The sequence below is a fragment of the Pyrus communis genome, chromosome 7 (assembly GCF_041283825.1).
Source record: "Pyrus communis isolate YQ-2024b chromosome 7, ASM4128382v1, whole genome shotgun sequence".
Taxonomy (NCBI): domain Eukaryota; kingdom Viridiplantae; phylum Streptophyta; class Magnoliopsida; order Rosales; family Rosaceae; genus Pyrus; species Pyrus communis.
The window spans coordinates 3,890,069-3,913,197 of record NC_142571.1 but is presented as its reverse complement, the minus strand read 5'-3'; the positions used below and the strand labels follow the sequence as shown (position 1 = coordinate 3,913,197).

Sequence of the window (23,129 nt, the reverse complement as noted above, 5' to 3'; positions counted from 1 at the left end):
AACCTTGTTATGGTAATATCCAAGTCATTTTGCGTAATTAACTATAACATTACAATAATTATGTGACTTTAAGTAAATTTGAACGATTATGGTGTAACCTTAACTTTTTCCCAATTGAGACATGAATATTACTTCATTTTGTAACACCATTACAATGTTAATTTTGATAATGTTCCTTATTAATAACTTGAGGGTTTCGCCGTTTTAGAGGCGAGACTTTGAGGGGTTTTGGGGAGATGGAGGTGGTGGCGGTGGTGGTTGTGAGGGTAGAGTGGTCGGAGGAGGCGGTCGATTTGATTGAGAAGGTGGTGGGTTTGGCGGTGAGGTTTAGGGTTTGGAGAGGGGAGACGGACTTGGATTTGATGGGGGTGAAGGAGATGGGTTTTCTGAGAGCTGATGAGGTGGTGGATTTGGTGATTCTGATGGTTGCGGTGGCAGCGGCGGTGAGGTAAATCAGTGTGCATGTGCATGGTGGCTTCTTTGGATCTCTGGCTGTGTAGCCTCTATGTCATCTAGCCTCCTTTTCGTACAAATCATTCTCGTCGGAATTATCCCCTATTTTTTATTTCGCTCATTACGTGACGGGAAATTTGAGTTTAATGTTTTGTATAATGAATAAATCATCAAAAAGGTAAACAGAAAGAGAGTATTTATCAAATGTGGTCAAAAATTAATTTTTAATTTCAAAAATTAATTTTTTATAAAAACTTTCAAATATATCTAAAATTTCACTTAAATAAACACAAATATCCTCAAATTTAACAATTAAATAAATTAAAGACATTTTAGCTATTGTTGTCTTAAGCTCCAGTCCAACTTCACATTTACTTTTACACTCCATCACCACAACCCTATCCCCTTCAACCCCCTGATCACCGACATTGAGGGCCGCCGTGGTTACCGCAAGTGAGAGTAGCAGAATTTCAATCATGCCTTCAACTACTTTTTTCTTACTAATATCATTTTCAATTTTAAATATAAAAATAATTTTTAAAGTTAATTCACATATCGTTATATGATTGTATTTGCGAGACCCACGTGGCATCACGTCATCACACTAATAGAGCAATTGACAGAATTTTTCCGATAAAACTAAAATGATCACGATGGACAAATTCAAAGAAAGACTAAAATGATTCACGATAGACAAATTCAATAACACTACTTTTGATTATCATTAATTGTTAAAGACCAGATTAAGGAGTTATGTCAATATCACGAATCATTTTGGCTAAAAAGCCTTTAATTTATTTGATTGTTAAATTTGAGATTATTTATGTCTATTTAGGTGAAATTTTGGATATATTTGAAAGATTTTATAAAAAATAATATTTTTGAAATTAAGGGTTAATTTTTTGTTATATTTGATAAATACTCACAGAAAGATATAATTGCATTTTCCAAGTCATTAGCCAAGACCTCGAACTCGCTTTTGCCATGGCAAGAGCACCTTCATAACTTTGATTTCCACCAACAAATCCACCCATGTGGACAAAAACACATCCGGGAATCCCAGCCGCCTTCGAGAGCTCCTCGTCCCTAAGCCCTCGCCACTGTGATGCAAGAGCCTTCCGGCTCTCAAATCTATCAGGACCAACTGTCACCGCTTTAACTTTCCAGTGTTTGCTCCTATCATCCTGCCCATTGTTTCATTGTGATGGTAAAATTACGGACTCTTCTACGATAAAACATCCAGACATTACCAACACAACTAAACGAAAGGGTAAAGGTCACTAAAAGCGTTCATTTTTTTGTTAAAATGCGGCCACAAAGTTGTGCAAGAATACACTACGCTTCCAAATGATCCCAGAGAAACGTTTTTAAAGCTACTTACATTTCCAGTAGCTCCTCCGTGAAGAAGCTAAAAATATTTCGAATTGCACTGAAAGAACTTGCATGTTCATAGGTAAACAAGTTTCCTAATACCAATTATTATATCCATTGTTGTGACGGCGATTCATAACATTTTCTTTGCACATGCTTAATAAAATCACAAGCAGGCCACCGGAGAGATAAAGGTACCTGATAGACAACATATTTGATGGGAGGCTCAATCTTCATCTCCTCTTCAAGCTCAAATAAATGTAGCTTCCACTGCGGGGATTAAAAACATATTAACCACATAAAAACAGTTGAAGGTAATGAAGAAATTATCAAGCTAATAGCATTAGAATTATGACAAAGCATAAACCTAAGAGTATTTAATTGGCAAAACGAATACGCCACTGCATACTTACGGGGCAAGATCGAGTCAAAACCATGATTTCTCCACTTGGATCAACACTCCATTTTGCTAAGAGACACTCCATCACAATAGACCGAGCTGGTAACCATGATTTTGCACGATAACAGACACTCTGAAATTTGAAAAAAAACAATGTCATGGAAAAGGGATGTGATGCAATAATTACAACTAAAACACAACCTCAGTAAAGCGTTCAGCCCCTGTTTATTTGGTCGTCCTCGAACTTGAAAGAAAGCAAAGTGAAAAATTATCAAAATGAAAACAAAGAGCAAATTCTACGTATCTGTTAAGTCTTAATGAAAGGAAGACTTACACTTAAAAACTCACTTCCTGCCAGTTCCATTGCTCATTGAAAGGCTTCGCTCTCCTTGTCAGATGATTGATCAGGATTTATCCAATCCAAATTCAACCTGCTCACCCGTTGAAAGACGTACACTTGGAAATCCCATTTCTTCAATCCTTGAAAAGAAAGGACCTTCTGAAGCAAATACCTTGTAAACCAGACCAGCACCACTCAGCTTGGTCTTAAACCCGTGTCCGAAAACCTCCTCAAATCCCTTCTGGTGATGATCATACCGATCCCTACTAGGATCATACACACCCCCAACATCAAGCACAGAATCCAGACCCTCCAAAACCTAAAACCCTCGAACATACAATAACAACAATATGAAATCATAAATTGCCTCAAACATTTTCGAGCTCGTTTGGATATGCTGTTTTAGAAAACACTTTTATTTGGAAGCGTCTTTAAGCGTTTCTATTTGGAGTAGATAGAATAGAAAAGGGAACCGGATCCCCTCCGGACCTAAATAAACTGAGCCTTCTGAGCAAAAGATCTGAATTGTTGAAATTTGATCTAACGGCTACAAAAAAACCCTCTAGAGTTACAATAATTGTAGACCGTTGGATCAAATTTCAACCGTCCGAATTCTTGATCTTAAACTCAGTTTATTTGAACCTGAAAAAGATCAGCTTCCAAGAAAAAAAAAAATTAAAATGCTTCTTGAAGGAAGCATTAGAGCAACTCCAGCGTTGGAGCCCTCCCCCTGGCAATACACTATTCAATCCACCTAATGAACAGTAACTGCCCTTAATGAACAGTAAGTAGCCCTGGCAATAGAATTTGCATCTCCACCGTTACACTTCAATAGCCCTGGCAATAGGCAATAAAATATTAGTATTTTTTTTATTTATAAAATAATACAAAATAATTTTAATTGTAATATCGGATAAGATTTTTAATCGTTCTCGTTGCGCCACGTGTCATTATCCGAAGTATTATTAAATAATACAAAATAATACAATTATTAGTGATGGATTTCTGATAAGATTATTAACCAATCACGTCGCGCCACGTGTCATAATCGGTTCACAATATTTGAGGATAGATTTCCATCAGATTTTTAACGAATGACGGCATGCCACGTGTCATAATATGTTCACAATCTTTGAGGATAGATTTCCATCAGATTTGTAACGAATGACGGCATGCCACGTGGCATTATGCAGAACCTAATCCTTTCTGAATCCTCTATATAATCCACCATCCATCCTCACAAATCTCACACCAAAATTCTCAAGATCTCTATCATTATTCATAGTTTCTGCTTCCTTATTCACAAAAATCTGTATCATTATTCAAAGTTTCTGTTTCTTTCTTTCAATGTCTTCTTCTTCTTCTTCTTCCTAATTGGAAAACGGGTCGAACCCGACGCGCGTTCAGGGAGGGGCGTTTCGGGCACTTCTTCTGCATCATCTTCATGAACATGATCGGGTGTAGAGTGTAGAGGGGTGCTATTCATGTGCACTTCTGGACCGACTGACACAACTCTAAATTTAGGACAATCTTTAACAATATTCCAACATTCCCACCGGTTGAATGATTTATTTTTGCTTTTGGTTTTGGCAGCGTACCAAGCTTGTGCTTGAAGTTCCTACACAATAAAAATAAGTAACAAATAAATAATTATAATGAAAATAAGTAACTAGCAAATATATACATATATATATATATAAGTAACAAATATAATGAAAATAAGTAAGAAGGCTTCAAGTTTAGTAAATAATGAAAATAAGTAACAAATAAATAATTATAATGAAAATAAGTAACTAGCAAATATATACATATATATATAAGTAACAAATATAATGAAAATAAGTAAGAATGCTTCAAGTTTAGTAAATAATGAAAATAAGTAACAAATAAATAATTATAATGAAAATAAGTAACTAGCAAATATATACATATATATATATATATATATATATATATATATATATATATAAGTAACAAATATAATGAAAATAAGTAAGAAGGCTTCAAGTTTAGTAAATATATATATATAAGTAACTAGCAAATATATATATATATATATATATATGTCATGTTAATCATAACATGGGGCTAGAGTTCCAAGTTTAGTAAATAAATAATACAAACAAACAAATAAATAAATAATACAAACAACATAATTATAATGTAACAAATAAGTAACAATAAATAATAAATTTTGTACGTAACAAATAAATAATACAAACAAATAATTATAATGTAAGTTTGGGTATCAAATAAATAATATATTGTTATCTGATCCGAGTAATTTTCCTCACTTCGAATATTACTACTAGCTTGTGCCAAAGCGTCTCTCCACGTACTAAACGATTGGCTAAGTAATTTCCAACGACTGGACATCGATTCTTTGGTTCTTTTCCCACCAATTTTCTCAAGAAAATTGGTATGAATAAGACTCCACATTTCTCGCAACTGCATCTCATTACCCGTAAGCGAATTATGAGTAACTTCAGCCCAGCTAGTACACAACGCAACATCTTCAATAAGCGACCAATTCGTACCTGCACCAGTGGTCATTTTGTTGAAAAAAAATGGATTCAAACTTTGAGACAAAGAAAGGAATGTGATTGAAAGTAGTTGAGAAAATATGAAATTGTTGTGTAAGGTAGATGATAATGAGAAGGTATTTATAGAAAAGTAAAAACAATTTTTTTTACAATTTTTTTCAGATTTTTCAGATATTTTTTTGAATTTTTTACAATTTTTTTAAAATTTTTATTCAATTAATTAATCTCTGCCGTTAGATATAAAAAAATTTGAATTCCAACGCTCCAGATTGTGCCACGTGTCACAACGGTAACTTTTCAGATTTTTAAAACTATTTTTTCATTTATTTTTTAATTTATAAAGCATTTTAATATCCACCGTTGATCTCAGATCGAACGGTGGATATTAAATCTGACTTTTTTTTTTTTTTTTACCGTTGAGATCTAACGGTCCACATTAAGTGACCGTTACGATCTAACGCACCGTGGGAAGCTACGTGACTTCCCAACGGTAACTGACAATTGCTTTTTTAAATTTTTTTTGTGTCGGTGATGCGCCCCCACACGCGGGTGGGGTGCACGCGCCTGACACAAAAAAAATTAAATAATGCGCTGACGCCACCCTGGCGTCAGCCCCACCTCGGGCTCAAGGCCTGGCAATCCCTCACAGGCCTGGCCCTCGGGCCTCCCCCTGCATTCGGCCTCCCCCACGCTGGAGCATCACCACCGGCCCTCGGGCCATTGTTTTGGAGCCCTTCCCCCGAGCAAAACCCCACGCTGGGGATGCTCTTAAGCACTTCAACTGCTTTATTAAACCCCTGAAGCACTTTAAACCATTTTGGTTTGGCAAGCATTGTCAGAAGCGCTTTTGAAGATGTGAAAGCGTTTTTAGTTATTATAAAAGCACCTATGAACAAGACATTCAATCGATTTCTTCATTTATCATAAATTTTCTCGGGAACCAATCAGAATAGGAAGGGGATGGAAAACCTGGGGGTCTCGAATGCGGACGATTTCGGCATTGGAGAACTTGTCGGTGAGGCGAATCATGAAGCAGCTGAGGGCTTCGTCGCAGTGGAAGCTGCCATTGTGGGTCCCGACTCGCTTAGGCGGAGTAACGGTGGCGATGAGAGAGCGAGTGAGGTGGAGGTATAGGCGATGGTGGCGGGTGGGGAAGACGAATGGAAGTGTTTGCTTAAATCCTCTGCCTACTAGCGGAAGCATGCCTTGGTGCGGATTTCAACAGTCGGGACTCGGGAGTTTTCGAACCTAAGCGCTTTTTTAAATCAAATTCGTGATAATCAGACTTAAAATTTCTCAATTACAATTACAAGTAAAAAATATTATTATTAGACTGTAATATTTGAGAGTTATTTGTATTTTTTTTATTTTGTCATTAATTCTCACCCTATAAATAAGATAAATGCTAAGGCGATTAAAAGTGGGATATTTAAGAATTTTCCGCTATCTCACGTTTTTGACACAATATTTTATAATGTTAACACAAGAATTGTGTCAAAAATATTGTGTGACAAAGAGTCATGGAGAGTTGCACTTTTGAGTTTGATGCCTATAGGGTTTAGGGTCTCATGAGTGAGTTTATTTGTTGAGTATAGAAGTGCAAGTTAAAATGATGTTTTTGATTTTGATAATAAAATTTCTAAATTTGAACATGAAAATTTCAACCCAAATTTTTTCTGAAGTATTTTGATAAAAAAAAAAAACTTTCAAAAACTTTCAATTTTTATAGTTATTTATTCAAATTATATATTTGCAATCAACTTTTGTATTTTAGTTAGTTTTGGATATATTTGGTTCATTGTTTTTACATTTATTACTTATTACTACAATTTAGTGATATTTTTCTTCATTTGTAATTTCATTTTTAGGCAGATGCAGATGTATATATCAAAGTCAGATGTAGATTATCAATTCAAATTACTAATGTCGATTGTAGATTTTCAGATGCTAAAGCGATGTAGATTTGGGATTATAAGTTGATGTTATGGTGTAAGAAAATAAAGCATATAAACGCTACTCATTTAGAGGCCGAATTCATAATTGCATATTCCAATAGTGTTAATGCAAGATTCCAATGCAAATTACGAGAAAAAAAAAAATCAAAAAATGACTTTATTGCCATGTACAACTGCTACTCAAGTGGTCATTAATCCAAACACTCGAGCAATCGTCGTACGATAATTATGAGTTTTATATATAAAAAAACATGGGACATGTTTAGTGCTTGCTTGTTAAATTTCTTTATTATATGATTGGGTAGCTCTTTTCTATATCTTATCATTTATTGTAAAAATAAAAAATCACTCATGAGTTGAAAACGTTGAAGTAGAAAAATAGGAATCCCTCTCATTCTAATCAGGGCTGGTAAAGAGGAAATTATAGGGTGTGGGTAGATGTAAAAAGCCCCGCGTGGGCTTTTCCACGTAAGCATTGGGGATTTCAGAAGACGACAACACTGACACAGAAGAGAGGGAGCTTCTTCCTCCTCCTCTTCCTTCTCCTGCCGCTGTTGCTGGTTTCACACATCAAAACGCAGCATTTTGCAGAGTTTCTCTTTGATAAGCAACTCTGCAACCACATAGCCATGAACGCCCCAATTATCGGTAAACCCCCACTTCTCTCTCTTCATTGTTCACTTTTAATTGAAGAATTTTGTTTTCTTTTTCTTTTAATTTGATGGTTTTTTGGCAACAAAACCCAAAATCTGAATGATTAAGTGTATAATTAATCAATTAGTTAATTAACTAAATACTTAATTGTGTGAAGACCCATTACAAGGGGATTTCCCAGAAGTGATAGAGGAGTATTTGGAGCATGGCGTTATGAAATGCATTGCCTTCAACCGCCGCGGTACCCTTCTTGCTGGTATTTTTTCCACCCACCTCCGCCCCCTTTACTTTCTGTTGTTTTTTACTTTTCTGAATAAATTTACAAAAGGATAAACAAAACGAAAGTTGTAAATTTGGTGCACATTAAGTTTTCCTTTTGAGTAATGAGGTCTTGAGTCCACAATTTGTAACATTGTAGAATTGCTAGCTATCCCATTTCATGCTCAACGTAGCAATTTCTTAATTGCCTTCGATTTATGCCCGAAAGAGCTAACAGGAGAGTGTTGGCATTGCAACATTTTGGGAGGTATCTTTTTCTGTTTTTTTTTAATTTTTTAATTTTTTTTCTTCAGATTGGAGCGCCTCTGTTTTGTAGTTCGTCGGAATTCTGTTATTGTCTTCATGCTTTCCCCTACGACAGTGGTGTTGCTGCGGATTTTATGTTTTTTATTTTCTAGACGTGGGCTCCTTGTTCACTTGTATGTTGTTCGCTTTTAAATCTCATGAAGATTATGTTTCTTATGTAAATTAAATTTAATAAAAAGTCTTAACCACTTGTCGAGTTGCATCTGCAAAGAATTAAGTGAGGTTGTCTATAGGAAGCCGTAACATTAAATGTTGATTGTTTAGTTTAAATTTGAATTTTGCATTCATTTGTACTGCCATTGACATTTGATGTGTCCTTATGCTACTGGAGATATTCTGAAGGGTCTTCTTCTTACATTCGATACTTTTTTGGTATTCTTGACCAGCGGGGTGCTCTGATGGAAATTGCATCATCTGGGATTTTGAGACCAGGGGCATTGCCAAGGAGCTTCATGATAAAGATTGTGTTGCTGCGATAACTAGTGTATGTTGGTCAAAGTATGGCCATCGCATTCTTGTGTCTGCTGCGGATAAGTCGTTGACACTATGGGATGTTGTCAGTGGAGAGAAGATAATGCGAACGGTACTGCAGCAAACCCCTTTACAAGCTCGGCTTCATCCTGGTTCGCCTACTCCATCTCTTTGCCTGGCATGCCCTCTCTCTTCTGCTCCCATCATTGTTGACTTGAATATTGGAAGCACAGTTGTTCTTCCAGTTTCCATTCCTGACTCTAACCCAGGACTTGTCCCTCTGTCACGGAACAAAATCTCTGAGGGAACTCCACCTTTCTCTCCTACTGCTGCTTGCTTTAATAAGTATGGTGATCTAATTTATGCGGGGAACTCCAAAGGTGAAATACTTGTAATAGATTATAAAAGTGTTCAAGTGCGTGCCGTGGTTCCCATTTCTGGAGGTTCTGTGATTAAGAACATCGTATTCAGCAGGAATGGACAGTATTTGCTTACAAATTCAAATGATAGAACAATCAGGATCTACGAGAACCTTCTGCCTCTGAAAGATGGACTTAAAACCCTGGATGACCTAAATGAGACCCTTGATGGAACTGATGGTATTGAGAAGTTGAAAGCTGTTGGATCAAAATGCTTAACACTTTTCCGTGAGTTTCAAGATGCCATCACAAAGATGCATTGGAAAGCACCTTGTTTCAGTGGTGATGGTGAGTGGGTGATTGGTGGTTCTGCAAGCAAAGGAGAACACAAGATTTACATATGGGATAGGGCCGGGCATCTTGTGAAAATTCTTGAAGGGCCAAAGGAAGCCTTGATCGATTTGGTGTGGCATCCTGTTCACCCCATTGTTGTCTCTGTTTCACTGACTGGTTTGGTTTATATCTGGGCTAAAGATTACACTGAGAACTGGAGTGCATTTGCTCCTGATTTCAAAGAGCTTGAGGAAAATGAGGAATACGTAGAACGAGAAGATGAGTTTGATCTAATCCCTGAAACTGAGAAGGTTAGAAGAGTCTGAATCTGGGCTATTTTTTGTTCATTTTCCGGTGTCTAATTTAAAGTTACTGATGCAGGTAAAAGGATCTGATATTAATGAAGATGATGAAGTTGATATTGTGACAGTGGAGAAGGATTCAGCTTTCAGTGATTCAGATATGTCACAGGAAGAGCTTTGCTTTTTACCTGCAATTCCTTCTCCTGATGTTCCGGACCAACAAGACAAGTGCATAGAGAGTTCATCAAAGTTGGTGGATAGTAATTCTGGCTCCCCTATTTCAGAAGAGGGCACACCAAATGGATGTGCAATTGATCATGCATCAAGTCCACTTGAAGGTAAGATTACTACTTTGATGCGTATTATGTGCCTTTGCACGGTTTTTATCACTTAAATTTCAAGTTCACGAGGAGTACAGAACTCTCATTCCCATTTTCTATTTTGACAGGAAAAAGAGCAAATTTGTTTTTTGAAAATTTAAAACAGTGCAACGAAGGTTAGCAGTTTATCAGGCATAAATTAATATGCCAATACCATAACAAACATGAAGCAAATTTTTTTTGAAAAAGCAGTTGTCCCAAATAAGCAACCCCAAACAGGCACTAAAACTTCATCTTAAAATCATAGATGATCAATATTCTTTTTCCTTTTTGTGCACAACACACCAATGGGGTAACAACAAAACATTACTCCTTTTCCTTTGGATAATATCATATTAACAACTCCACTAGTAAGCTTAATTTGTGAGGTTTGGTGCTTTCTTTTATATTATTCTGGCATACAGTGATGATCCATAAGACAGTGAGCTGGTATTCAGATTGTAAATAACTTTTTTCTTGCACATGTTTGTTGGACAATTTGCTCGTATCTAAACTTATATATGTCTACTACAGAGGATGCTGGAGCAACACGCTTGAAAAGAAAACGGAAGCCTTCCGAGAAGGGGTTGGAGTTTCAGGCTTAGAAGGTTAAGAAACCCTTGAAATCTTCTAGTAGAACATTGTAACTTAAACATAAATCTATAGTCAATTAGGATTTCGCTTCACATGTGTGTGTGTATATATATATATTTAAAAGAAACACTTTTTATTATTTTTCTCCATTCTTCTTATATTTCCATAAATATAGGCTACATAGATTTTCCTAAGTCTGTCATATTTAACAGTCACAGCAGAGTGTTACTCCACTTGTCACTTTTTCTTTCTGTCTTTTAAGAATTATGAAATTAATTCCCTTGCTTGCTGTATGGATCTATTATCTGTGTTAATGGTTTTGTGAGTTTTCTGAAGGGTAATAGGGTATTTCTTTGATTACAGTATTCATTTGTACCCTCATAACTGTAAAGCCTTTGAGGTTCTATAAGATTGTTCTGAATTGTTTGTATCTTGAAAATAATTTGAATATAGTTGAAGTAAAATGCTGAGTGAATCGTAGCAACATATAGGACGAGTGAAACATAGAAAATGCTTGGGGAAGTTTTCCAATGAGAGATAATGACGGCCTTATGGGATATATTCGTGTAGATGTGGCAAGTACTATTTCTTTATCCTCCCTAAAGAATGCTTTGATTTATTGATGTCTCACTTTTTTATAAATTTTCCGCAGTTTCAAATACAGCAGAGATGGCAACGGTTGATGCTGCTAGGTATGACCATTCTCTTGCATCTTGAAATTTGGGTGCTTATAGTGGCAGTGACAAAATATCTGTGGTGACTAACAACTGAAGAAGTATGATGGCATATATCAATGGCACATCGATTGGTTTGCCCAAAGCTTATGATCACTGTTTTGCCAAAGACGTCATAAATGCCTGTATCTTCACCTGCGTAGCACTCCGTAGACAAAATCCTATTTGGATTACTTGATTGAGATTTTGAGCTATGTTGACACTTGCAGAAATTTAGGAGGATGAGGGGAGCTTTGGATGATTTTTAGGTATGTTGTATGATTAAATCATGTGCATGTTAGACAAAGCAGTTTATAATCTTAGTTTAGTCAAAATGACCAATTTGATCCTCATCGTTGGGTGCCTCTTCAGTTAGGTCCGTGTAATTATAACCGTCTATATCATGTTTGCATGGATTTTTGTCTACATTTGATGACAAAATTAAAGAATTCGTCAATTAGTTGGAAATTTCTCAATCAAGTCTATGTATGTATGTTTTCTTTCCAGTCAGGTCTGTCTTAACGTCCTATGCACATCTCACTTGCATTATGTTTTAACTGATCGATGAACTCTTAGTTTTTCATTGAGAATTTCATGATTTCTTTGATGGCCACTAGACTTGTATTCCACAAACATAAAGGCAGATCATGTAATTTGTTTTGAGTACTAGTTTTGGGGTCCTCTGCAGATCAACATATTAATTTTTTGTTTCGGGTATGAATCAATTTCGAGATGATATACCCCTGCTGAACCAGTCATTTGTATTGCTTTCATCCAAGGATGGATATATATTACACCTGTTTGTAAGGTATATTTATGCGTCGTAGTTAATTTCTATACAAATGGATGTAAAAGCTGCAATACTTGTGTATGTGTTCGTGTAGTTTGTAATAACAGATTTGTAATGGAATGTGAATAGATGCCTGCCTTAGTTTTTGCCTTTCCCAGAGGACCACAAACTGTAGGATGCAGAAGCCCCTAGCACCATAATAACTAGAACCGCTGCGCCCATTTTGATCAACTTCTGCTTCTCTTCATCATTCATCCCGCTTCCGAGATTTTTCGTACGCTCCTTTGCAGCAGCCATCACATGTGCAGCAATAGAACCCTCCTCTTTAGGCTTACTGAAACCCCTGTCCTTGTTCTTTTCCCTCTCTAAAATCTTAAGGAGGGCACTTGCTTCTTTGCTTCTCTCATCGGTCTCCCTTTCCTTGTTTATATTAGTTTCGACAACGTTCTCAGCATTCTTCGGTTCTGCATCAGCCTTTCCTTTTGCTTCTTTCTGATCCTTGTTTTCAACCCCCGTGTGATAAACACTCTTGACAGAAGCCTTTCCTCTCTTTCCATCCTGATCACCCTCGTCAGACTTGGGCTCGCCTATGCCTGTTTCCGGACCAGTCAACGGTATCAGCCTCTTCTCATCCCTTTGTTTTTCCTTCTGGATCGATGAAATTGGTTTTGGAAGAGCCTCATCCTCCGTATCCTCATGTGCTTTTGTCTCAGCTGCAGTGCCTTTCGGAGGAGCTAATGGAGGACGACCATTCTTGTCATCCATTTCTTTTTCATCTCTGGCAGTGAAAGTAGCCTTTTCTGCCTTTGATGCGGCAGCAGCAGCAGCTTCTTGAGCACTTGTCTTGCCCCTTTGTTGTTCACCTCGAGCAGAAGCAGCAGCTGTTTGAGAAATAACTTCCCGACCATTTGTATCCGAAGAGGTGTCTGTCGGAGGGCCTGCCGGTGTTGTCAAACTCGGCTTTGAAGAAATTGGGTCCTCTTGAACTTCGTGTGGCTTCGGCTTGACCGTGGTTGCAGCAGGTTCGGCTGTTGCAGTCCATGTGATGAATTTCTTTGGTATTGTAATGGTAAGAATCCCATTGCTAAATTTGCCATGAATTTTACTTGCGTCGCAATTCCGTTGAACCGGAAATGTTTGGTTGAAACGGCTCCATATGTTGTTGTCGAGAGGTCTTTGTCCATAAACCCTAATCACACCAGGGTTATTCATATAGGTAATCCTAGCCTGTTCCTTCTTAAAACCTGAAAATAAACCATATATTTTGCAACACGTGAGTTAGGTCGGTTCAGTTATCTAGTGAGTCGAGAATTCTCCCCGCTCTCTATAAAATAATGTAGATTGTTAATATAATACCAACGTAATTTGGTTCAATCAATTAATTTTAAAATAACTAAAATCCGTTTTCAAATCATCAAAAGCGCTTATGATCATGTTCGGCAGAAAAAGTTATGAAATGTTTTTGGATTCAAAAAAGCACTTGCAATTTAATAAAAAATTTCGACGTGCTTCTAATAAAAGCGATTCTACCAAAAGTGCTAATGAACAAAAATGTATTATAAAGAAGCAATTCCAAACGAGCGCCCAACTTGAGTAAAGAGTCGGGTAAAGAAAGAAAGTAGGAAAAGAAGAGGAAGAGACCAGGCAGATGAACTTGTACAATGTGAGCTTCCTCCTCTTCCTTCAATTCAAAGTGGGGCTGGAAATCTTCATAAATGGGACGATGGGATTGTCTTGGGCGGGTATTAGCACTGGAGGTTCGGGATCGGTTTGGGATTTGGTATGACATTTTCGGTACGGCCTTAGCCAACTCTCTCTCTCCCCTCTTTCTCTCTCCTGTTTGCCTGCCTTTTGTTAGAGATCGTATAATTGGTGCTTGGTTTTGGGTTTCTTGTAGGACATGTTGGGTGGCCTGCGTGACAATTTATATGGGGGGAGGGGGGATTGGGGGGTGTAGTTTTCTTAATAGTGGGACTATTCCTCTTCCAATATTCCTTTTTGGTTGCTTTGGTTTTGTGGTGTTTTACAATTTCAAGCGTCCCTTGGTGTTGTACGAGGTATAACCTCACCTGCAAACTAAAGTTGGCTGGTTGCCCTTACCCACCAACCTCACTTCTTTCATTTTCTTTTTACTAAGACATTATTGTAAACTACTCTAATTTTCGGAAAGTGATATTTTGTTAACCTCCAATAAGATTTATATACTAATATATAATTTAATAAGTATATCTATGTCGTATCGTATCTTAATTTTCACAAATTTGTCTTATCGTGCCATCGTACCTATGGTTCATAGGTCATACTTAAACACATTTGCATGTTCAATGGTGCTATCCACACACCTACTTTTACTTCTCACACAACCCTTGTTACTTTAAAAGAATGTGTGAGATATAAAAATAGATGTGCGGACTGGACAATCGGAATTTGTATTGGATGGGAAGAGTCTGCAAGCCTGCATGAAGGAATTGAATTGAAATCTGGGGTGGGCTTTGGCAAAGAAATTGGATCCTGTACTGAGTGTAGAAGGAGGGTGAGAAGGAACCAATTGTGCAAGCCGGGCAACATAAGGTGGCCCATTCAAACGAAGTGGGCTTCAAACCATGTCACATTTTTTATTGACCTAAGTCAAAGTAAAGAAAATATCTTATTGATTTGGTCTAATACAAAAAGTGATTATTGATAAATGATTAATTAGTAAAGATTTCATCGTGACAATGATAGAAATTGGTTGTTCTCGTCCGGAGAACTGCTAAAGATATTTTATCAAAAGTGAGGCTCGTAATTAATTTTTCGTTACAACGTGGTTTAATGTCAATTTTTATGTTAATATTATAAAACATTGTATTAAAATATAAAATAACGAGGAGTTTTGATAACGTTTGCATCAACTTCTATATTTTAGTTGATGAGAGTTTTATGGGTAAAAAAGTTTCTTTTACGATGATTAGGTAGGAATTAATTAGGATTAGGAAGAGAAAGTTGATTTACGAAAAACAACGTTCAGGAGATTCTCAACGTTCCCACGTTATTCTCACAAAGGTAAAGTTACAAGTTACAACTGCACGAACCAACCAATTAAAACCCACGTTCTTTTTTTCCCTTTTTATTTTAATAAATAAAGGAACACCAGAAAGAAAGAGCAAAATAAATGAAATTAAAACCACCAGACTTGTGTCTGCAAAAATTCTGTGATGCAGTTTCCGAAAAAAAATAATCTATGATGCTCGTAATGTATACTTTGTAATCATTAAATTTTGTATTAGAATTTAATTAATAAAAAATTAACATATTTAATATTTTGACTACTTATTACTACGGTTTAGTATATTCCTCATTTACTTGTAAATATGAAGCATTAAGTTCGATTATAGTTAAAAACAAATTTAAATTATATCATTAATTCATTACTAGTCTATTGAAACAGCTCACACCCTTCATTTTAACGTAAATAATATCATTTGTTTAAAAAAGATTCTAGAGCACATAAAAAATGGGCTTATTCAATTTCAGATGGCGACATAACCATGAGCTAGTGGTCCGTGGTAAAAAATACAGATTACGAGGCTTTCTTAAGCTAAAAAATGGTGGTCTCAAGTTCGAAACTACTATTGATGTGGAAGTCAAAATTATAACCATGGGAAGGTTAATATACATCTATGAGTTTTTTCGAACCTCCAGAAAGACGAATAGGCCAACAGTTTTCCCTTTTTAAAAGATAAAGAAAAAAAAAAATTTCAGATGGCGACACAAGTCAAGACTCTTCCTTTCTCTCTCTCTCTCTCTCTCTCTCTCTCTCTCTAATTAATAATTATAAATCGGCTTCTTCATCTTTGTGCTTGCTGCCTGACCGAGCTGCCTATAAAACTGAAATTCCTTCCTTTCAGTTGCATTAACGCTACTGAATACTGATTCCCCCATCGCTCTCTCTCCCTCCCTCTCTCTCTCTCTCTCACTCTCTCTCTCTTTCTCTCTTTCCTTTTTACACTCTCACTGTAAGATCTCTCTCTCTCTCGCGCTCTCTAAATCACAATGCTGCTCTTCTTCTTGTTTGATTATATATATTAATTGTTAGTGCTGAATTACTTCTTTGTTCTGTTTTAGCTTCTGAGAATTTTAGGAAGATTAAGGACAATGATTTTAAATGTTTTTTTTTTTTGTTGAAAATATTTGGATTTATATAGTTGCTGTATCTTGCTGGTTCCTCATTATATAGATTGTGTTTCACATGATCTCCGATACGAGAAAATATAATAAGCTACTGCAAAATCAGCAACTAGGATTTTAAATTTGGAAAATGATTGCTTTGGGGTCCATTCAGATTATTATTATTATTATTATTATTATTATTATTATTATTATACAAAATAATTGTATGTAATTTAATGGGTTTTCAAAATATAATCTCCCTGTGCAACAAGGACAATCACATTGAACAAAAACTCTTTGCATACTTTTTTCCGTGTCTTGCATTTCTCAGCCACCAAACAGATATAATGGTTAGAACAAATGATGGGCATTCTGTAATTCGCTCTTTCGTGTTTGGTTTACCAGAGTGAAAGGGACCGTGTTACAATGGCTTGGGTTTCGTTACCAGTCGTGGGTTTGTTGTTGGTTTGGTGGTGGATGGGTTTTGTAACGGTCAAAGCCGATTACATCAAGTACAAAGATCCATCCCAACCACCGGCTGCTCGAGTTGGAGACCTTCTTAGTAGAATGACTCTTGAAGAGAAGATTGGTCAGATGGTGCAGATTGATAGGAGTGTTGCCTCTGCTGATACTATGAAAACTTACAATATTGGTAAGGCAATGCATCTATTTCAATACAACTACCTTCAACTGCGTTTGATGCACATCAACGTAAATTGTTCCATTTCTAGTGTCTGTGCAAGCTTCAAGTAACTGCATTTTGTGTCTCATAGTCACCGCATTTCATTCCTGCTTTAGCTTCAAACCAAGCCGTTAAGTGACTTTTAACTTCAAATCGTTTGATGGCACAACTCCATTCTTGTGTATCTTTCTTGTGGACTTTTATCTTAATAAAAAGGTGCTCACGCATGAGATGGGGTGTTCTCTAGTGAATTTAGTTTATATATACAAATGTATCAGTTGAAGTGGCTAAAGGAAGGGGTGCAGTTGGTAGAAAATCCCTGCAATCCAATTGGGGTTGTCCGGCAGCGATAGATGTTTGTGCATTCAATATTTACGAATTTGTACTTACTGTGCAACTTTTCCCAAACATATGTATAGATTCCTGCTTTGTTGACACAAAAAAAAAAAAAAAAAAAAAAACCCCCCACACATTTCATCTCTTTGTTGCATTTCACTGAACAGGAAATTATCACTTGACTCCGGAGGGAGTAAAAACATATCCGGTTATGAGATTGGTTCTTCTTTATTCAATTAGCAAGGCTTGAGATTGTTCTCCTTTTTCCTCCATGCTTGGTTGCCTTGGAGGGAGTAAGACTCTCTGTAAAGAGCAAAATATTGAACACAATGAGATGATAAGACAATTGAGTGATGATGTCTGTTGGTTTGTGCAGGTAGTGTATTGAGCGGTGGTGGCAGTGCACCACTTCCAGAAGCTAGTGCTGAAGACTGGGTTAACATGATTAATGAATTTCAGAAGGGAGCTCTATCTAGTCGTTTGGGCATTCCAATGATCTATGGCATTGATGCTGTTCATGGACACAATAATGTCTATAATGCTACAATATTTCCACATAATGTTGGGCTTGGAGCTACCAGGCAAGTAAAACTTTCAGATTCTATTTGCTTCATTTCACAACATGATAGTGCATTGTTCTTTTTTTACGCAAAGGATGAGATCTATCACTATCTTTTAAAAGAAGCACTCTGTAACTCTATAACTACAACAAGGGCCCATTAGAGTCAAATCCCTACAATTAAATCTCTGTCCTACTCCAGCGAGCTTTAAAATAACTAACCACGTATTTCAAAATCCTTTGAGATGTTTTCCATTTAGTTCATTGAGTGTGTCTTCTTCCTATTAAATATTTCCAGTATACAGGGACTCTGAACTGGTACGAAGAATTGGTTCTGCAACTGCTCTTGAAGCCCGAGCTACGGGGATTCCTTATGTATTTGCTCCATGCATTGCGGTAAATAACACATTGCAAAAAGGATTTATGTGTTCAGCATTTTCTTCTTTTACGTGGATAATGATGTCGTAATTTTTTTCCATCCGGTGACTTCTGTGCATTACCTGGAACTTCCTATATAGGTATGTAGAGATCCAAGATGGGGTCGATGTTATGAAAGCTACAGTGAAGATCACAAAATTGTGGAGGAAATGACAGAGATTATTCCAGGTTTGCAGGGAGATATCCCTGCTAATTCTCGGAAAGGAGTGCCATATGTTGGTGGAAAGTATGAATTTTATGAAAATAAGCATACTTCTATCTTTTCTTTGTTTTTTCTCTGTTCATTTTAATTTTAATTTTCCTTTTGTTTGATTTAAAAGATAGTCATACCTTAGTATTGTTCCTGATCTCAATTTACTTTATTTTGTGAGTAAGAAAGATAATTTTACTCCTCTGGAAAAAAGAAAGATAATTTGGAACATATATCATGTTTTTCTAGTTATGAATTCAATAATAAATCAAATGAATTTACTGATTCCTTTATTTATTTTCCCCTTTATTTTCTTTAAATTTTGGTTTATCTCATGATTTGCCTTACATGATGCATAAGCGAACCACCAGTTTACTAAAATATTTTCCTTATTAATATTCTTGTACTTCAATTATTTATTTGTGAAAACTCTGCTACAAGTTTCAACTGCTGAAATTATATGTTAGAAGTTCACCTCATGTTTGCATGTTTTCTTCTGTTATTAAACTCAAGCTTTTAGTGATTCCTGATATATTTTTTATTTATTATGTTTTAGGAAAAAGGTTGCTGCTTGTGCAAAGCACTTCGTCGGTGATGGTGGGACAAGCAGGGGCATTAATGAGAACAACACTGTGACTGACCGGCATGAGTTGCTTAGCATCCACATGCCTGCCTATTCTGATTCGATCATCAAGGGTGTCTCAACCGTGATGATTTCCTACTCCAGTTGGAATGGGGAAAAGATGCATGCAAACCGTGATCTAATTACGAACTTCCTCAAGGGCACCCTTAAATTTAAGGTAGCATTTTATTCACTTTTATTTTATATCCAAGCTTGTTTACCAAGATTTGATGTAAGCACGAAGCTAACACACCCCAGTGTTTAACATCGTACCATCAATACAAGAAAGGTTTCTGGTACCAAAATTTTGCATATTGCATTTATTGGTAGTTTATTTGTGTGGTTTTCTCTTCCTCGACATCTTATAGCTTGAATCACAGGTTTTCAAAGTATATGTTCCTAATCGAGACTAGTCGACTGCTTTATATAACTGTTCTTGCCCTCAGTCTATTTTTATTCTTCAAATACTTGTCAGTCTTATCTGTTTTTTCTCAACATTGTGTATTTTTCACATGTTGGCCCCAGCATCTTTAATCAAATTCAATTTACTTCCACATTACACATTAATGTGGTTGAGTTTTTCGGGACATTGCCGAGTGGTTAGCATGATTATTCACTTTCCTATGTTTTCACTTTGTCTATATGTGGATTCATTGCATTTACGTATTCTTGTATTTCCCGTCTAACATCATCTTCATTTCATTGCATTTTTCGAACTTGTTTCTCGACTGCTCGGTGCCCAATGATGTAGTCAATACAGATTGTTGTCTTTGTATCCATCTTACTAAATTCACCTGATGCAGTTTTTGCTCATCACTCTAGATACAATTTTTGAGCTGGGCATATATCAATTTTGTATCACTTATATGATTTATCCTGATTTGCATCGGTTCTCACTTTTTAGTGTCTTTAAGCTTCATCTGTCTTAATAAATGAAATTTCAGATTCAATACAAAACTAAGATATAAAATGATAATTTTGCTCATCTTCTATTCTGGTTGTTATTGGTCTCACAATAGGTGTGGTGTGCTTCATTTTGGCCATTGTTCGTTTACCTATGTTCTGCGCAGTTTCATGCTAACAGCACATTGTGTTTTGGTGGAACATTCAGGGTTTTGTTATATCGGATTGGGAGGGTATTGACAGGATTACCTCGCCACCACATTCAAACTACACATACTCTGTCCAAGCTTCAGTTCTAGCTGGAATTGACATGGTTCGTGTCTTATTTTATATAAAAGCCTCTTACAGAAATGAAAGAAGATAATAGTGTCTCTGCTACACCGTAGTCAGTGAAACAATGAGAAAAATAATGCATATGTAATAATTTTTTTTTTCTGGGTTGCAATTATAAAACTCTGAAGATGGTTCTCTGTGTTTTGAAGGTCATGGTCCCTTTCAATTATAAAGAGTTCATTAATGATCTCATTAACCTTGTCAAGACTAACGTGGTTCCAATGGATCGTATTGATGATGCTGTGGGAAGGATTCTACTTGTCAAGTTCACCATGGGTCTTTTTGAGAACCCTTTGGCTGATCTCAGCCTAGTCAATGAGCTTGGAAGCCAGGTCAGTTTATCAAAGATAATCAAATATCAGCATTGCAACTCTCATGTTGGTCATTTGATTGATGTATATAGTTCGATAAAGTTAGAATGGACAGTCTTATTGAATCCAATTTTTCTAGTTATCCTTTTAATATTGGTGTTACATTTAATGGCCAACAAGTACAGTCCAAGTTCCATGGTCTTCCCTTGTCAATTATCAATGTTAGTAAAGACTAAAGAGTTAAGTTTTTTAGTTAGTGACTACCTGACATGAATCAATCATTTTTGTATTATATTTTTTGCCATTACTAGGCTCACAGAGATTTGGCAAGGGAGGCTGTCAGAAAATCCCTTGTGCTTTTGAAGAATGGGAAAAGCAAGAACAATACAGATCCTGTCATACCTCTTCCCAAGAAGGTGTCCAAAATTCTAGTCGCCGGCAGTCATGCTGATAATCTGGGTTACCAATGTGGTGGATGGACAATGACATGGCAAGGATTCAGCGGCAACAACTATACAAGCGGTATAGTCTGCTTTCATGGCTATATTGATAGATTACATTTCCTAAACTTCTCGTCAAGTATTATTTCATGCACTGGAATATGTCCAAATACATTTCAATCACATTTTTTATTTATTTTAAGAATGTTTAATTCCAGGAAACTACTTGAGCAGTGATCTTGACAGACTTTGTTTTCATGATTAGGGACTACAATTCTTGGTGCTATAAACTCAACAGTTGACTCAAGCACAGAAGTTATCTACAGGGAAAATCCTGATGGCAATTTTGTTAAGTCCAACAACTTTGCATATGCTATTGTTGTGGTTGGCGAGCACCCTTATGTTGAGACTTTGGGAGACAGCACAAATCTAACAATGGTGGAACCTGGCCCTAGTGTCATCAGCAATGTGTGTGAAAGTGTCAAGTGCATTGTTATCTTAATTACTGGCAGACCTATCGTAATTGAACCATACATTTCCTCGATTGATGCTCTGGTGGCAGCATGGTTGCCAGGCTCTGAAGGTCAAGGTATTACTGATGTCCTTTTTGGGGATCATGGATTCAGCGGAAAGCTTCCAAGGACATGGTTCAGAACTGTAGATCAACTCCCAATGAATGTTGGGGATTCACACTATGATCCACTTTTCCCGTTAGGGCATGGACTTGAAACTGAGTCAGTCAAGCAGCTTGTAGCAAGGTAACATTTCATACATATACATCTGTATAGGACCAGCTTTGTAAGTATAGGACCATCGTAGGGACCTTGTATTCCACCATATAGGACCTCTTACATATTTCACTGTTTTACCCTTGTTTTGCACCAGAACACGAGGGTCCTATACGGTAAATAATGGTCTCTATCATCTCGTTTTCTAAAAATCGGATCACATGAAGTCATCTATGTGATCCGATTACCCTTTCTTCCATTTGAATTATATGCTTTTCACTACTGTTTGATGCATTCCTGGGAAGAGAGAGGAATTCAGTTATTGTTGGTTCATGTACGGTTGCATTGCTTTCATAGCGTTTGCTTTCAGTCCATCTTGCTATTTCTTGCATTTGAACATAGGACGGCATCTTTGCACATTTATTTAGGGGTCGGTCTTTAATACAATAAAACTTAATGGTAAAGAAAAAGAAATGAAATAATGCAAGGGAGTTGAGACCGGTGGTGGCTTCTAGGTTTCAGTCTATGTATTACTACCTATTGTTTTATATCATTCATGAATTCCGGTGTAATATAAACAGAAGGAAGAACTGGTTACTAGTAACGAACGATACTTATTACAGCTATCTGATGCCTGCAGGTCAACCTCAGCTGGTGCTGTTGCAAGGCCATGCATATTTGTCGTCGTGGTTGCTCTAATTCTGAGCTTATAGTTTAGAGGTATAGTTTTGGACACAGCTTATGCTTATGGACCACGGTAGAAGGAAGGGAAAAGCTTGAGGAACCTCTGCTGGATTTGACATTAGGTTTGACTTCAATGTCGCTACTTTGAGTTAATTAGAAAAATTATAAGCATTCATTATCGAGCCATTTTAACGATTACATGTAGAAGCTTTGGATAACACATTGAATTTTTAATTTCTTTTTTTTGTGTTTTGTTTTCCTTTTGCTTTGGAATTGCTGGTGATGATGGCCTTTCAATCCATGATAATCACAACCAAAAAACAATCATGGGTGCCTCTATGCTGCGGGAAATTTTGTACCATCCCTCTTCTCTTAATCTAATTACGTGATGAACGAGGCACTCATATGATATAAAGTGCATCATTATCTCTGGCGATAGTGTACGTATGACTCTTGGTCGAAAAAGAATGTTAGGATCATAGTGTAGACTATAGGGACCTGAAGAGACTCACTTATCCAATAAAGTTTTAGT

General features: G+C 36.6%; 3 protein-coding genes and 1 pseudogene across 6 annotated transcripts; 2 read left to right on the top strand and 2 right to left on the bottom strand.

Moving 5' to 3' along the window:
* Nucleotides 1-1,107: 1,107 nt before the first annotated feature.
* Nucleotides 1,108-6,336, bottom strand: LOC137733597 (uncharacterized; annotated as a pseudogene). Its single transcript, XR_015964546.1, has 5 exons — nucleotides 6,077-6,336; nucleotides 2,559-2,883; nucleotides 2,238-2,357; nucleotides 2,023-2,094; nucleotides 1,108-1,637 (listed from the first exon to the last, which is right to left on the bottom strand). The product of XR_015964546.1 is annotated as an uncharacterized LOC137733597 (transcript).
* A 1,047-nt stretch (nucleotides 6,337-7,383) lies between these two features.
* On the top strand, nucleotides 7,384-11,900 carry LOC137734089 (protein RBL). Of its 3 annotated transcripts, XM_088697654.1 has the most exons (7): nucleotides 7,490-7,710; nucleotides 7,874-7,972; nucleotides 8,289-8,414; nucleotides 8,688-9,775; nucleotides 9,846-10,104; nucleotides 10,660-10,733; nucleotides 11,372-11,900. In XM_088697654.1, exons 4-6 carry the CDS (start codon nucleotides 8,876-8,878, stop codon nucleotides 10,728-10,730), a joined length of 1,230 nt encoding a protein of 409 aa, XP_088553780.1. In that variant the 5' UTR covers nucleotides 7,490-7,710; nucleotides 7,874-7,972; nucleotides 8,289-8,414; nucleotides 8,688-8,875; the 3' UTR covers nucleotides 10,731-10,733; nucleotides 11,372-11,900. The 3 variants fall into 3 exon arrangements, with proteins under 3 accessions (XP_068329466.2, XP_088553779.1, XP_088553780.1); XM_068473365.2 differs by lacking the exon at nucleotides 8,289-8,414 and having other exon boundaries at nucleotides 7,384-7,710; XM_088697653.1 differs by lacking the exons at nucleotides 8,289-8,414; nucleotides 10,660-10,733; nucleotides 11,372-11,900 and adding an exon at nucleotides 10,215-10,611 and having other exon boundaries at nucleotides 7,486-7,710.
* Nucleotides 11,901-12,175: 275 nt separating this feature from the next.
* On the bottom strand, nucleotides 12,176-14,154 carry LOC137734090 (uncharacterized). Its single transcript, XM_068473366.2, has 2 exons — nucleotides 13,864-14,154; nucleotides 12,176-13,466 (listed from the first exon to the last, which is right to left on the bottom strand). The coding sequence occupies exons 1-2, from the start codon at nucleotides 14,009-14,011 to the stop codon at nucleotides 12,361-12,363; spliced, it is 1,254 nt and encodes a 417-aa protein (XP_068329467.2). The 5' UTR covers nucleotides 14,012-14,154; the 3' UTR covers nucleotides 12,176-12,360.
* Nucleotides 14,155-15,961: 1,807 nt separating this feature from the next.
* LOC137733916 (Glycosyl hydrolase family protein) lies at nucleotides 15,962-22,836 on the top strand. Its single transcript, XM_068473133.2, has 11 exons — nucleotides 15,962-16,217; nucleotides 16,777-17,023; nucleotides 17,766-17,970; nucleotides 18,254-18,344; nucleotides 18,467-18,612; nucleotides 19,133-19,376; nucleotides 20,310-20,414; nucleotides 20,584-20,766; nucleotides 21,057-21,267; nucleotides 21,451-21,943; nucleotides 22,554-22,836. The coding sequence occupies exons 2-11, from the start codon at nucleotides 16,798-16,800 to the stop codon at nucleotides 22,624-22,626; spliced, it is 1,977 nt and encodes a 658-aa protein (XP_068329234.2). The 5' UTR covers nucleotides 15,962-16,217; nucleotides 16,777-16,797; the 3' UTR covers nucleotides 22,627-22,836.
* The last annotated feature ends 293 nt before the right edge of the window (nucleotides 22,837-23,129 follow it).

Coding starts and splice junctions, on each gene's coding strand:
- LOC137734089 (XM_068473365.2), top strand. Junction 9,776..9,845: donor TAATCCCTGAAACTGAGAAG/GTTAGAAGAGTC, acceptor TTACTGATGCAG/GTAAAAGGATCTGATATTAA. Junction 10,105..10,659: donor TGCATCAAGTCCACTTGAAG/GTAAGATTACTA, acceptor TGTCTACTACAG/AGGATGCTGGAGCAACACGC.
- LOC137734090 (XM_068473366.2), bottom strand. CDS start 14,011: ATGTCATACCAAATCCCAAACCGATCCCGAACCTCCAGTGCTAATACC. Junction 13,467..13,863: donor TGTACAAGTTCATCTGCCTG/GTCTCTTCCTCT, acceptor GTTTATTTTCAG/GTTTTAAGAAGGAACAGGCT.
- LOC137733916 (XM_068473133.2), top strand. CDS start 16,798: ATGGCTTGGGTTTCGTTACCAGTCGTGGGTTTGTTGTTGGTTTGGTGG. Junction 17,024..17,765: donor TATGAAAACTTACAATATTG/GTAAGGCAATGC, acceptor TGGTTTGTGCAG/GTAGTGTATTGAGCGGTGGT. Junction 18,345..18,466: donor TATTTGCTCCATGCATTGCG/GTAAATAACACA, acceptor CTTCCTATATAG/GTATGTAGAGATCCAAGATG.